The following is a 15318-nucleotide window of genomic DNA, read 5'->3' as shown; positions in this document are numbered from 1 at the left end:
CACATAAAGCCTAAAGTTGGGGTTTTCAAAGTCTGAAGTTTTTGGAACTACAGTTCCCATAATGCTTTGAGGGAGTTAAAAAGTATAATGTTATGGAGTTATGCTGTGGGTTACAACTTGAGCCTCCTGTTTTCTTTTTTTTTTTTTTAAAGCCTTTTATTTGTTTTCATTTTAGTATATTGGCACCATTAAAATGATGCTGAATGAACTATTAGCAGCTGCTGTTTGCAGTGTAGCTGTAGATGTACAGACAGCTGTCACTGGATTCTTTGATGCTAAAGAATCAGAATGAATATAATGAAATCAGTGTAAAGTGTTAGTTACCTTCAACATAAACAGTGTGTATCATATCTGTGATTTTTTTATTTTAGCTGCAACTGCAGAACGTATTGATAAGCGACCAACTCAGCAACTAACTACAATAACTAACTTGTTGCTTTTAGACCACCAGCATGCTGCAGTATCTCTGCTTTATGTCTCTCCCTACAAATCCACCTTTTTATTTGTCTGACGTTCCTCCACAGCCCTGAACAGATGAACTAGAAAACTCCTTTAACACCACACGTCATGATCCAAATGTGTTTCATTGATCAGACTTTAAACTGAATGTTCCTGTTATGTTAACACTATCAATTATATAAAGTAGATATTGTTATAATAATGTTTTCCTACAGTGGATTTGTCAAAAGGCTTTTTTCTCTTTGTCCCTGTAAGTTTGTCTAGTTTACATTTAATATTGTCTGACTTTGATTCAATAAGTAGCTCATCAATAATTTCCTGTGTTCAACATGCAGACGATCCGTCCAGATGGAACAACTCAGGTCTTGATGGAGGAAGGTGGTGAAAACAACATCAAGCATGACGACTGAACAAGTTATTCCTCACTTTTTTCATATTTCCTACTTTTTAAACCTGCAGTGCAGAACTTCTGTTAAATTCAAGCCAAACCAGTTCAAACAGTGCTGATTAAGCAGATCACTGCCAGATAAATTTCTGTATTTCACATTATGTGGAGTTTTTAAATCTCATGTTGGATGTGACATTCCCATGTTGGCCATTCGGCTCTTCTAAACTTTCTAAATGTTATCAGACCAAATGGATCAAATTCTGATAGTGAAACGAGTCATCTTCAGGGCTTGTGTGACACTCAAAACCATTTATCCACCATTTTACAGCCGCAACAGTAAGTTATGGCCACTGGCGTACTGGCCATTGGGCATACTGGGACAAATCCCGGCCAGTTGGCCGTCAAAACATCAGTTTTTACAGGCTCTCTCTGTGTGCTCATATGAGAGTTGCTGCATATCTGTGTCAGCCAATCACAGCCAAGCATCTCTCTTTACTGTCACTGTCAGAACGGGGAGATTAAAGTCCTGCACTTCAGCTTTAAGTATGTTCAGATGTTCAGATGTACTGTCTTCACCTGCTCCACATTCCTGTAATGTCTGCCTTACAGATTAAAACTGGATAAAAATTAATTCATTCGCTCAGCTTGTGTGATATTTTACAGATCTACTGAAGCTCATAACAGCTGGAAATGTTTATTCTCTTATCTTTGGAATGATGATTTTCCTTTTGCATGTAGACCGACTACACAATAGCCTTCATCACTGTCTGGACGGAGATAGCTTTGTTTATTTAAAGGTCAGCTTTACATGTAGAAGAATTTCCTTGAAGTTCTCTGAAGAATTAACACACAGAGTGATGATTCTCTCTTTACTCTTACATGCCAGGACAGTATGTCCTAGTAGGAATTTGACAGAGAGAGGGTAATAAAGTAATAAAGTGAGAACGTAACAGCGTCGTAAAGCACATAGCCTTACACTGCTCAACTCTTTGATGACCTCCTACCAAATTGGACACAGTGAATTATCAACAAGCTTCAACAAGCAGATGTCCTTTGGCAGTCTACAGAAGTTAAGGCACATACTTTGACACAATAAATCCCTTAAACACAATTTTATTTTTTTTGTGTCTAAAATGTCCTGAAACTTTCCGGCACTGATGACACGTGCAGCCTGATGAGACACACAGCGAGTGTTTCATGTACAGATATTATTCTGCAGATCATCTGCTTCACATTAACTGAAAAAAGACGATCATTACTTAAAACTAGATAAACTGTCTACAGGGTACAGACAGGAAAACAACAAGCAGAAACCATGAACAGTAAACTTGAACTTGTCATTCTCAGTCTCTGTCATGTGTAGCCACTATGATTCATGACATCATTTTAACAAAGCCAATGAAGAAATTATGGCTCATGTTTGTGGTTGATGAGTCCTCACTGGGTGCGTGTGCGGATGTTATCTGGACAATAAGTTGAATATGTGGTTTTAGAAACCAGCCCTTCACTTTCAGTTTAAAAACTCTTCCCTCAGGCTGTAGATTTAGAGAACCTGGTTCAAGTGCAATAGGAGTAAAAACTCCTTCGTAACTGGTGCACTAATCCTGCTTAATTTGCACATGTAATTGAGTATTTTAGAGATTGACTTGTTGTAGTATTGTGTTTTGTATATTGTATTTTTGTTTTTGTCACTGACTGCAAGTTAAGTTTCCCATCTGGGATGATAAAGTGACTGAACTGAACAGACCAGCTGTTTATGATGTTAAGTGGTATTTACTAAGACTGCAGATGTAACAGAGGTGTGGTTCATGTGATAAGGAGCTAATAAGGAAATGATAAATGAGAGTGGCTGTTCTGATGTGCATTACTCATGAAAGAAAAGGAAAGAAACACAAGTATTTCCTGCCTGTGAATTATAAATAAAAAGGTCCTGCTTTGTGTGTCTCCACAGATAAACATAACACCCTCGCTTTCCCGCTCTCACTCGACCACACATGCATCATGCATACTTCCTACGTACTGGGCAATTTCTTAAAGAGACTACGCCACTTGTGTAACACTACCCCCCACTCTGGATGGTATTACCACATAATTCCACTCCACAGTCCTCATTATTACTAACAGGTTTTTGTGTTTAGTTGGGATTGTGATATGTGTCAAGTCTCCCAGCAAGCAGAGCGATGGGGATGCTGAGATTCTGCAGCCCAAGATACACGAGAGCTTTTCTGTGACTGTTATCCAAAATGAAAGAACTGGCTGGCAAGACCAAGTGGTGTGAAAATAATCATCTGTGTGACCCAAGGTGCATTGTGAACAGATATCTGTATTAATCAATCCCATTTTAAACATTTTCCCTTGAGTGATGTGTATTCTGTGGATGGTTTTATACTGTATTTCACTAACCAAGACCACTCCTTCTAGAATATGGATTTAATGGTTTATTGGGAGTGTGATGGAAGGCAGGGTGAAAAGGAGGAAGGATAGTTAGAGGGATGGTTGGAGAGGGAAGGTTGGATGGGGGAAGGGAGAGGGTCGGGGGTGTGAGGATGCGGGGGTGAGGGTCGAGGTCGTGGGATGCGGGATGAGGGGGTAGGGGTCGAATGGGATGAGGGTCGAGGGATGGGGAGAAAGAAGAGCAGGCGGGAAAGAGGGGAAGGAGGGAGTGGATAGGAGAGTGATAGATGAAAGGAGGAGATGCGTTGACGTCGGGGAGGTAAGTGGGAACAGGGGTTGAGACTCAGGGTGGGGGTGCTGTCTCGATGATCTGGCATCTGTACGAGGCCCCCTGTTCCTGTGTTTGAGCAGAGAAGAGAGGAAAGTTAGCGGAGGGGTCGGGTGGGAGGGACTTGCAAGCTGAGACGAAGGGAAGAGGAGCGGATATGGTGTGTTTAAATACCCTGTGGTGCGGAAATGAGTTGCGTACAAGGCGTGGTCTTTGGTTCCCGAACTTTGTTTATAAGTCTATAAACTTCATTTCACTAACCAAGACCACTCCTTCTAGAATATGGATTTAATGGTTTATTGGGAGTGTGATGGAAGGCAGGGTGAAAAGGAGGAAGGATAGTTAGAGGGATGGTTGGAGAGGGAAGGTTGGATGGGGGAAGGGAGCGGGGCGGGGGTGTGAGGATGCGGGGGTGAGGGTCGAGGTCGTGGGATGCGGGATGAGGGGGTAGGGGTCGAATGGGATGAGGGTCGAGGGATGGGGAGAAAGAAGAGCAGGCGGGAAAGAGGGGAAGGAGGGAGTGGATAGGAGAGTGATAGATGAAAGGAGGAGATGCGTTGACGTCGGGGAGGTAAGTGGGAACAGGGGTTGAGACTCAGGGTGGGGGTGCTGTCTCGATGATCTGGCATCTGTACGAGGCCCCCAAAGAGACTTCAACCAGAGAAGCGAGAATGGGATTTCTTAACGTTATCCGGGTCGTGATGGATGTGGGTATGAGAGTGGGACGAGGCTGGGCATGGTGCTCCGGAAATCCGGGAAATTGATTCCGCTGAGGTAGGTCTGTATGGTGGAAGACTTGATCTTGAGTTGAGTGTGGGATAATGTGATGAAGCAGGAGAGGGTAAGAATGTCCGGTGAAGGGAATGGGAGTCCGTGGTAGACGTGAAAGGTTTTAAAGGAATTCCAACCGGTGAAGTATGGAGATAGTGTTCAAGGGGTGACGCTGTTGATGATGTTGTCCCGTGAATTGGTGACCAGTTGTTCCAGTTGCGGGTTCAGTTGTAGATTGTGGCTGAAAACGGTGGGACTGGAGTTGGAAGAGGGTTGGAGGCTGGAGCTAGTAGTCTGAATTTCTGAAACATGAAACGGGAGAGTGAATCGGCGATTGCGTTTTTATGGCCTGGAATGTGGAGTGCACGGATGATGAACTGGTGCTGGGCTGAAACCAATGTGAGCTTGCGCACGAACTGCATGATGTCCAGATTGTGTGACCGGCCTTTGTTGAGGATGTCGACGACGGCGCTGTTGTCAGAGTGGATGGCGATGGTCTTTTTGGACCATTCATGCCCCCAAAGAATGGCAGCGATGACAATCGGGTACATTTCCGCAATGGTGGAGGAAGGGGCCAGGGAAGAGAAGTCGGGTGGCCATTCGGCGGAGAACCATCTGCCGCCGTAGTAACCACCGAAGCCGACTGAAGGGGCGGCGTCGGTGTACAGCTGGATGTCATTGGCGTCTGTGACGTGGACGTCGTAAAAGAAGGAGATGCCGTTCCAGGAAGAGAGGAACTGGTGCCACATTTTTAGTTCCATCTTGCACGCGCTGTCTAGCGTGACGTGGTCGTGGATGGATGGGACGGCGGTGGCTATGGAGAGAAGGTGTGACAAGAAAGATCGGCCCTGAGGGATGATGCGGGTGGCGTAGTTGAAATGGCCCAGCAGAGAGAGTAATTGACGTTTGGTGCATGTGTTGGCCATGAGAAAGTTTTGAATGAGTAGAGAAATGCGGTGGAGTTTCTCAGTAGGCAGAGATGCTTGGAGTGTAATGGAGTTGAGGGTGATGCCGAGGAATTCCAAGGATGTGCTTGGGCCTTCTGTTTTCTCTGGAGACAGGGGAACGCCAAGATCAGTGAATGCGGAAATCATTGTGGTGAGACCGTATGATGGGGGCGAAGACGGTGGCGTGACCGTGAGGAAGTCTTCAAGTAGGTGGATGACGTATGGGAGTTTATAATTGTTGGAAAGAATCCAGCAGAGGGCTTCGGACAATGAGTCGAAAATTTTTGGGCTGCTCTTGCAGCCGAAGGTTAGACGCACGGCAAAATAGTATGCGCCCTTCCAGGAGACCCCGAAGAGGTGCCAGTAGTCGGGGTGGATGGGGAGGACTTTGAAGGCGCTTGTGATGTCCGCCTTGGACAACCATGCTCCCTGGCCCGCGAGTCGGATGAGGGAAATGGCGTGGTCTATGGTGGCGTATTGCATGGAAAAGTCCAGGCTGGGAATCAGGCTGTTAATGCTTGGAACAGTGGAACCGTGGGGGGACGAGAGGTCGATGATGAGCCTCTTTTTCCCAGAGTACTTCCTGGTTGCCACTCCGATTGGGCTGACTCTGAAAGACGGGAAAGGGGGGCTGGAGAAAGGGCCAATCATGAAGGCGTCATCAACTTCTTTTTGCAGTAGTCTGTCAACTGTGGTGGGTTCAGACAGGGCTGATTGCAAGTTGTTGCATATGTGAGTGGACTCAGGTATGGCCTGCAGACCCGGATGGAAACCGTAAGTGAAGCCCTGAATGAGGAAGTTGACGAACTGGGTGTCTGGATGGTTTTGTAGGGCGGTGGCTAGGGCGTTGATGTTAACGGGGGTATTGAGATGCTTACACAGCTGTTGCTTTGTCGGGTTGTGTGGGCATGTGGCTCTGGCGTGGGCTCCCCCGCAGAATGAACAAGTGTGGAGGAATTTGCAGCTGGAGGAGCTGCAACTGAGGTCGTTGAAGTTATTGCAGATCATCCGTCCTCCCTGGTAGAGGACAGGTCTCCCTCTCCTGTCCGTGCCTTTGGGGAGGGGGCCGAGGATGGACGGGTGATCTAAGGCAGGTTTGGGGGTGATGGATGGTGGGGGAGCCACCGATGGCAAGTAGTGTGGCGTGGCTGGGCTTTGCTTGTCTGTTACCGAGGCGCGGGGCAGGGGGGCGGAGAGGGTGCATGCTGCGGCGGGATGGGAAGGGGCGCCGCACGTTTCGCAGTGCAGAGAAGCGCAAGCTGCGAAAACTTGGCAGTATAGCTCATGGTCCAATGTTCCCCAGTACGTGCCCTGGTTGAACTGTTGGAGGCGACCGGCGGCTTGGGAGGCGAAGAGGATATGGTAGGTATAGAAACCGTTGCCGCCGAAACGCAAGGCCAGGTCGAGAATTAATGACAAGTAATCGTCGAGCTCGGACCTGCGGTCGGGGGAGGCTGAACAAATTATGTCTCTATACAATGAGAATGCAAAAGCGAACTCGGCGACTGTGAGGTCCTTGGAGCGAGCAGGAAGTGGCTGTTTAAGTTCCGAGGGGCCGAATAAGGTGAGCAGTTCCCTGGGGATGTGAGGATTGATTGATGTAGGGTGAATGAGTTGAGCGAGGTCAATGTAATTACCGGTTAGGATCTGCTGCCTGAGGGTGGGAGACACGGGGGAGGGCCGGGCGGATGCTAGGGGGCGCACTGGTGGCTGGGCGGTGGCCAGGGTGTAGCTGCTGGATGGAGGTGTGGGAGCCAGGAAAAGGCCGAGGCTGGCCGTGTGTAAGGCCGTAGGATAAGGAGGTGCAGGTGCTGTGGTACAGGTAATGCTAGAGTGCGGGTCGTGGGGAGCCGGGGGGTAGGGGAGGAGACAGGGATGGTGAAAAGAAGGAAGAGGAGGAACAGGTTGGGTGTAACTCGTGGAGCTGCTGGGGCCCGCTGTTGTTTGTGCTGTCTGAGCGGCTGCCGTGGTTGGTGCGGGTGGAGGAGCAGCTGGGATGGCCGGGAGGGAAGGAGCAGCAGGGATAGGAGCCGAAGAGGAGGAAGGGATGCTGGGTTGATGGAATGTATATGCGTGGGATGTAAGTGCAGCTGAAGAGAAAGTGGGAGGAGGAAATGGCTGTGGAGCAGAGAGCGCCTGCATGGGGTTAGAAGCGGACTGCACTAGGGAGGCTGAGGTTGCTGAGGAGGAAGGTGTGCGTGTGGCGGAGCGACGTGCCGTGACGTCATGGACGTCGTCGCGCGCGCGACGTCGGGAACCCGGAAGATCGTGGGAAGATGGACGGGAGAGAGTGCTGTCCTTCAGGGAGTTTGTGTATAATTGAAACAGTCTTGCCTTGTTGTCGGTGCGGTGGAAGGGAATGTTATTTTGGCTGAGGAAATGCTTTAAGCGAGCGACGGTCCACTCGGACATGTTTGGGGCCGAGGAGCGGTCCGTACACCGGAGGCGAGGAGAGCGCTGCGCGCGGTGGCTGCTCCTCTTGGGCGGGCTCCGGGATCTCGAGCGAGGCTGGAGTGAGCGTCGGGAATAAGTAGCTTCCTTCGGACGCCGAGTACGGGACCTTCCCCTGGAGCCGCTGGGGATCAAGGGCTCGACGATACCGTCGTCGACGGAGGATGAGGGCCGAGAGGCCGGGATGAGGGAAACCGAGGAGCGCAGGCGAGGCTGCCGGAAAGATCGGACGCCGGGGGACTCCGGGACTTCGAACGAGTCCTCGTCCGAAGCGTTGAGGAGCAGTTCGAGGTCCATGATGTGAGTAAGAAGTTTTTTAGTTTATGCTGGTGTGTCACAGGGTGCTTGCAAGCTGAGACGAAGGGAAGAGGAGCGGATATGGTGTGTTTAAATACCCTGTGGTGCGGAAATGAGTTGCGTACAAGGCGTGGTCTTTGGTTCCCGAACTTTGTTTATAAGTCTATAAACTTCATTAGTTGTAAATTTGTATTGGTAGTCATGGAGAAGATGTTTTTATTGATCTGTATCCAGAAATCGGGGTTGGGAGATAGAGCCAGGTCCTTTTCCCATTTTGAGGTTGGGAGTGTTATGGAGGTGTCTGACAATGAAAAGAAGTTTATACATTTTTGAAATTATTCTTTTGGGGTTTGTAATTTTAAAGATTTCTTTGCTGAATTTGGAAGGCTGTAATGTGTTATTGGATATGTTGATTTTAGATTTAATAATGGATTTTAGTTGATGGTATTGGAGGAATTGGTCTCTCCCAACCCCACACCTCTGGATAACTGTATTGAATGATATGAACTGGTTGTTTTCAAATAAGTGGTGGAGGTGAGTGATTCCTTTTTGGTGCCATGATGGAAAGTGATCAGAAGTGTTGTACAGCTGGAAGTCCGGATTGTGCCAAATCAGGGTGAACCTACATGGTGCTAGTGATGATTTGGTGATTTTGTGGGCTTTCCACCAGGCTGTCAGAGTTGAGGAGATTGTGTTCTTGTAGTAGTCTTGTTTCTTGATTGATTGTGGTAGGAATGGGAGGTCTGTGAGTGAAGTGGTTTTGCATTGATTTTGTTCTATCTGTAACCATGGTGTACTGTAATTATCTTTATGGATCGATTTGAGTAAATATTGGAGCTGATTTGACAAGAAGTAATGAAGGAAGTTTGGTGCTTCTAGGCCACCCTGTGATTTTGTGCTCTGTAATGTTGAAAGTGAGATTCTTGTTTTTTATTTTTCCAGTAGAATTGAGTTGGTAAAGACTTTAAGTTGAGCTAATTCATTTTGTTTTTGTTCACAGGGATGTGTTAGGTGTTTGATTTTTGTTTCTAAGCTAGTTTCTTGTTCCTGTTGCTGTCGTTTCTTATGTGATGAATATGAAATTATTATTCCTCTGATGACTGAGAAGAGTGATGCTGAGATCTCTGGAGAGTCATTCATCTCCAGAAAGGATGCCCACTCTCTCTGGATTAATGTGATGAAATCTGGATCCTCCAAGAGTGATGTATTGAAGCGTCATCTTGTGGGAGACTTGATATGTGTTTGAGTTTTTATTGATAAGGAAACTGGAGCGTGATCACTGATTATGATTGGATGGATTGTGTTTCCTAGGATGTGCTAGGAGAGTGAATTACTTACAAGAAAGAAGTCAATTCTGGAGAAAGAGTGATGGAGAGAGGAAAAATGATGAATGATGATGAATCTTCCTTGTGGGTCAGTAATGGATGAGTTATGGATGAATGGGATGTTTTTATTGACTAAGATCGAAACTCCTCTTTGTTTTGTGTTGAGTGTGGATGAGAATATTTTATCAAATTGTTTGAGTCTAATATATTCTAATTCAGAGTTTCTAAGGTGGGTTTCTTGCATAAAACATATATCAGCCTTCAATTTTATGAGATGATTGATGATTTTGATTCTTTTAGTCTGTGTACGAAAGCCACGTACATTCCACGTTACCAGGTTGAGTGTCTGCATGGTTATGTGTTTGGTTTATCTTGTTTTGAATGAAACATAAAGAAGAAGCCAGTGGAGAAGGGGGGAGGAGCAGGGTGGGGGGAGTTGAGTTTCGAGCTGGTTGCTATAACTGCCTTAGACTGTCTGTACATGTGACTAGACACAGAACTAGACATAACGGTGAATGGTGACAACAACATAACATGTAAACATTAACACACACACACACACACAAATGAAAATTACAACAGAGAGGTAGATTTTTTATCTATTACGGTTTGTTCAGAAGAGCCATGGCGTGATTTTGGAGTTGCGAAATAATTGTCTGTCGATAAACAGTTTGTCCACTATGATTGATGCACGTCTGTTGTTTTGTCTGTTTTCTTTGAGAATGGGGTACAGTACTTTCCGGCGTTTGTTTATTTCATGCGGATATTGCTCGTTGAGTCTAAATGATGTTCCTTTGAGTTCCCTTCCTCTGCCTCTGACCAGTTCTTTTTGTTTGAAGTGTTGGGCCGGGGTCCTTTGGTTGATGGTTTTCCTAGGCGGTGTACTCTGTGGAAAGTGATGTTTTGTACAGTGTCGGGGGGGATTTTCAGTTTTCATGAAGTTTTTTATGAGGTTTTCTGGGTTGTCGGGTGTTTGTTCAGAGATGCCAGAGAGGATGAGATTAGAACGCATAGAACGGGTTTGTAAATCCAACATAGTTTCTTTCAGAGTCTTGTTTTCTTTGGAGATGGCATGTATTTGTTCGTCAAGAGTTTTAACAGTAGTTTGTAAGTCCTGGTTGGTTTTTTGTAGTGTGACGATGTTGTGGTGGGCAAACTCCAGGCTATTGCGTATGTCTCTTTGTGTAGTGATACTAATAAGTCCAGTTTTTTGTTTATGCTTGCTAGCACACTAACCTCAACTTCGGTGGTTTGTAGATCGTCTGTGTCCATTTAAGAGTCTGTCTTTCGTCTTTTGGTGCTGGGTTTGGCTGAGTCTGGCTCCATGTTGATCTGCCGGTTATAGTAGTCGTCGATGAATGCTTCAGGATCCGTTATGTCCTCCACTGTAAAGATGTACTGGTCCAGGTTGGTGGTGACAGATGATTGGTGAATGTAATTTGAATCAGGAAGTGTTCAAATCTTTTGTAAATCCCTTAAAGTTTATGTGTTTGCTCCGTTCATTCAGCAATAGGGTGCCGCCATGTTAGATCAGTCAGAGGGACCAAACCACTACTTTTACTGCAATACTTAAACTACATCAAGCTCATAATACTTATGTACTTTTACTGTAATAGGATTTTTACATTGCTGTGATGGTACTTTTACTGCAGTAAATGATCTAAGTACTTCTTCCATCACTGCTCAGAGAGTAGTAAAAATACAAAGCATGCACAAAGTAAAATCTGATATTCAAGTAATTTTTTTTGTTAATCAGCAGGTGAAAGCAGAGTCCAACATACTAGACACACACACACACACACACACACACACACACACAGGCAGGTACTGAATATAAATAAAAACTGATCCAAATGATGTGTTTTTTTAACACTTTATTTCTTCATTTTATTTGAAATGTGATCAGTTTGTGGGTCAGTAAAGTTGAAACCTGAGACAGGAAGAACACATGTTTACTTACAAAATAAAACGTTAAAACTGACACAGGGCGACAAAATTAAAATATTTTAGACCAAATTTTACAAACATTATATCAGTTGGCTACAGATGCCACTATGGCTGTGATCCTCTGCAATGAGCCTCAGCAAGCCTTGTCCCGAGAATACAAAAGGAGAAGATATGTATCATGCTCTTAGAAGTAGCTGCACACCAACAGGTGTCAACGTTGTTGCCTGTATTTTTTTCAATGGCAACTTTGCCTCCAACACTCACAGCAGCAGCAGAGGGGAGCCATGAGGCCGCCGTTCTTGTGTTGGGATGCTTAATTGGAGTGATGTAGTAGTCTCTACATTTGGAACCAGTTAAAACTTGTATTTTGCACAAGCTTTAGGCAAGAGAGTGATTTTCAGTTTTTGACTTGCAATATAATGATTGAATTATGCAGAATATACAGTTTAAAATAAAAAAAACAAACAGCAAATATACACTGTCAGGTAGGGGAAGCAGGAGTGGACCCAAACACAGAGGCCAGAATACAGATTTGATGAAAAAATCTCCTTTAATCATGGATGTTCAAGAACAGGCAAACAGAGCTGAACAGAACTAGCAGACGAAACAAAACGAATGATCCAACAAAGACTCAACTCAAAACTAGACCTTAAGTACAGACTAAACTAATCAGGGAATGGGGAACAGGTGACGAGACACAAGGGCAGGCTGGGAGTGATTGGCTGAGGGAAACACAGGAAGCAGGGCAGGGCTGACGAGACTGATACAGGGCAGGTGTGGGGAAGACACAGAGCAGAGCAGGGCTAACGAGGGTGAAGCAGGGCAGGTGAGGAGGAGTACATGAACACACAAGGGAAACACAGTAACAAAACCAAAACACAATACTCTAAATACAACCAACACCAACCTGTCCAAGAATCATCATGAACCTGAACTAAAGTATACAACACACCAGGCTAAACAACAAAAGGCAGTCCACACCCACCACCCAAATATAACAAGACCCATATGACCCGAAGGACTAAACAGAAGTGCAAACCAAGAGACCCCAAAGAACCCAAGAACATAAAAAGACCAAAAAACACAAAGTCCAGGCAGGGTGTGACACGCACATTATATATAAAATAACATGATTAAATCCCTATCATCAATACAGTGAAAATTCTCTAAATTACTGATCATCTAGCCTATCAGTAGAAACTGAAATCTTGGTGCAGATGGCCAAAATTAGTTTAACATAATTATGTATGGATTTCTTTATTGTGAAAATATAATTTATTTACAAAGCAGTCAAAGTATGTATATCCATGCTTCACTGATGCCCAGGGTTGGGAAAACATAGACTTGAAGCTTAAACGAACAGAGCAGCGGTAAAGCAGGTCCATCTCCTGTGCAGCATACACGCTATGGCTGTCACTTTTTCCCAAAACAAAGTTCGAATGAATTCACTGTGCTATGGAATTTGTTCAAATTATATAGAACATTATATTATGTAATTTATAGGCAAAAAATAGGAAGTTGGGTGAGGTTGTGTAGCTGCTGGTGCTCTGATTCTTTAGCCTTGCTTGGGTGAGAAGCTAACAGGTGACTCCATTTGTTGTTGTGGTAATATTACTGTAAAGTAGTTGCTTCATACAAAGTCGGCAAACAGCCTTATCTTTATCAATAATTTTGCCATTGATCGAGTAAAATCCAAAATTCTTACAAACAGCGCTTCTGAGGTGCATTAGTGTTGACATGTCCTCCAGTTTTCATCGCGCTCTCTCTACCTAGCCCTATGTCATGCTACAGTTCCAGTGTGACAGTGCGGTTTAGCCACTGATCTATATAATGAGTGAGCTAGTGCACACACCTTGTAAACAGATAGTAGACCTGGGTCATTCAGTGAATCACCCAGAAGCAGTTCCTTAAACTCCACTTGGCTTTCCCCTGGCTGAGAACGCCCTCCTGCAGGGTGGTGAGGCTGGGTATGACCATGGGGATGTTGAAGCCCAGAACCTTCCAATAACCATGCAGGCTGTATGTGAAGGCTGTGCCAGCGATGCAAAACAACTCAGGAAGAGGCTGGGGGATGCAAAGTTCAAATAGTAATTACCATGATTAAAATACTTATTTTATCAATAAATTTGTGACACATTGATATACTAACATTGGTGACGACCCTCTCTGAATAGACTCTGGGTACATCTCAAGTCTCTTAATTTATGTCTCCTCGCTCTTCGCTCCTTGCCTGAACCGGAAGTTGTTCCTGATGCGCCATTTTGACAGGCGTCCCAAGGAGCGAGGAGGGATCTTTGAGGAGCGAGGAAACATGAGAGCAGCCTTCATGGAAGTCTTTTACCGGCTGACACGCCCCCTTATTGGATATCAGTTACTGATTGGACGCTGCAGCTGATCAGACTGATCTGATACATCACTGCAGTTTCATACCGAAGTGGAGACAGATTACAGATTAAATTTAAGTGTATCATTCCCAAGTTTTATGTTTTATTTATTTTCTGAGTCATTTCTGATTCCTCAGAGATCCCTCCTCGCTCCTCGCTCCTCAGAGCAGAATAAGAGACTTGGGACGCTTGTCAAAATGGCGCATCAGGAACAACTTCCAGTTCAGGCGAGGAGACATAATTTAAGAGACTTGAGATGTACCCTCTGAGTCCTCTACCCGCAGGAGCCTGGTGGGCGGAGTTGGGTCATTAGGAGAATTCAGTTCACCTGGACTGCCCAGCTTCCATATAAGCTAGAGGCAGTCAGTCATTTGCCCGTCCCCCCTATGGCTTCCACTATGTTGATTCCGGTTTAGTTTCATTTATCTTAAAGTTATGTACAATAAATGTATTTTTAGTTATAACTCATGTGTGGTCTCCCCTCCTTTGTCCAGCCTTGAGCTGGGTTGTGACACATTACATGAAAACATACATATTTTGAGGTGTTCTATCATTTTCCAAGTGTATTACAACTGTATTTCTAAGCCCACCTACGGGTTGTTTCAGCTTCTGCCATCCGGTAAACAATACTGCAGCCTCAAAGCCCAGACCAACAAGCTCTGAGACAGTTTTTTCCACCAGACAACCAGGCTCATGAAAATGAACACTGCCTCTCTGCACATCACACTCTTGTTGTAGTTGACAGTGGAACACATGAAGAATCCAGATTTAGATTCCAACACATGGATTCAGCTCAGCCTGCAGATCTCAGTTAGTCCCAGCTGTTTACATTAAAATGATACTGAGGTTTTTCTATCCATATTCTAACTTAAATGGGTATTTACTACTACTGGTATGTTTTATTGTTAATGAGAGTAGAAATACTGACGTCTCCTTCAAACTAGCCACTGTTCCCCTAGCTTTTGTAAATCAATGCAATCTTGTGTTCCTGGGGTTTACAATCCATATGAGGATGAGTACATATCTACAGCATCATTTGCTATTAGAATTCAAACACTCTGTGACTTTAACAAAGTGGAACAACTATTAAGTTAGCGTTTTAAAAAAATGCCATAAGTCATTAAATGTTTTCAGTGAGGTGTATTATATGGCATTGAAACGGTTTCTCACTTATTCATGACACCCGTCCCTTTCTTCTAATGTAATTTTTCCAAATTTTTAGATGTAAAAATACACACACACACACACAGAGAGAGAGAGAGAGAGAGAGAGAGAGAGAGAGAGAGATTGACCCCTGTCTATCTGTGTTTAGGGATCATTTAGGTCTCCCTATCCATTTTTGAGCCATCATGGACCTACCAGGAAAAAACTTCTTTCAGTCAGTCCCATCTGGATGATATGATGGTTGGAGGAAGAGAAGCCTTCACACAGATACTGTGTGTGTGTGTGTGTGTGTGTGTGTGTGTGTGTGTGTGTGTGTGTGTGTGTGTAAGTCTGTCTTGGAGTCAGTTGAAACAGATTTTCAACTTATGCATGTTTCTTAGAAATGTGACACTATTTAAAAAAGGAAAAACAGTCAGGCTTTCCCACAGCACGTAACAGCAAGATTTGTTGACTTATTTTAAGT

General features: G+C 44.8%; 1 protein-coding gene across 1 annotated transcript; it reads right to left on the bottom strand.

The window, feature by feature from the left end:
* Window positions 1-4485: 4485 nt before the first annotated feature.
* On the bottom strand, window positions 4486-8035 carry LOC122989025. Its single transcript, XM_044361701.1, has one exon. The coding sequence runs from the start codon at window positions 8033-8035 to the stop codon at window positions 4565-4567; it is 3471 nt and encodes a 1156-aa protein (XP_044217636.1). The 3' UTR covers window positions 4486-4564.
* Window positions 8036-15318: the final 7283 nt, after the last annotated feature.

The sequence above is a fragment of the Thunnus albacares genome, chromosome 9, assembly GCF_914725855.1.
Source record: "Thunnus albacares chromosome 9, fThuAlb1.1, whole genome shotgun sequence".
Taxonomy (NCBI): domain Eukaryota; kingdom Metazoa; phylum Chordata; class Actinopteri; order Scombriformes; family Scombridae; genus Thunnus; species Thunnus albacares.
The sequence above is the reverse complement of the archived record's forward strand: the minus strand, read 5'-3'. Positions and strand labels throughout refer to the sequence as shown.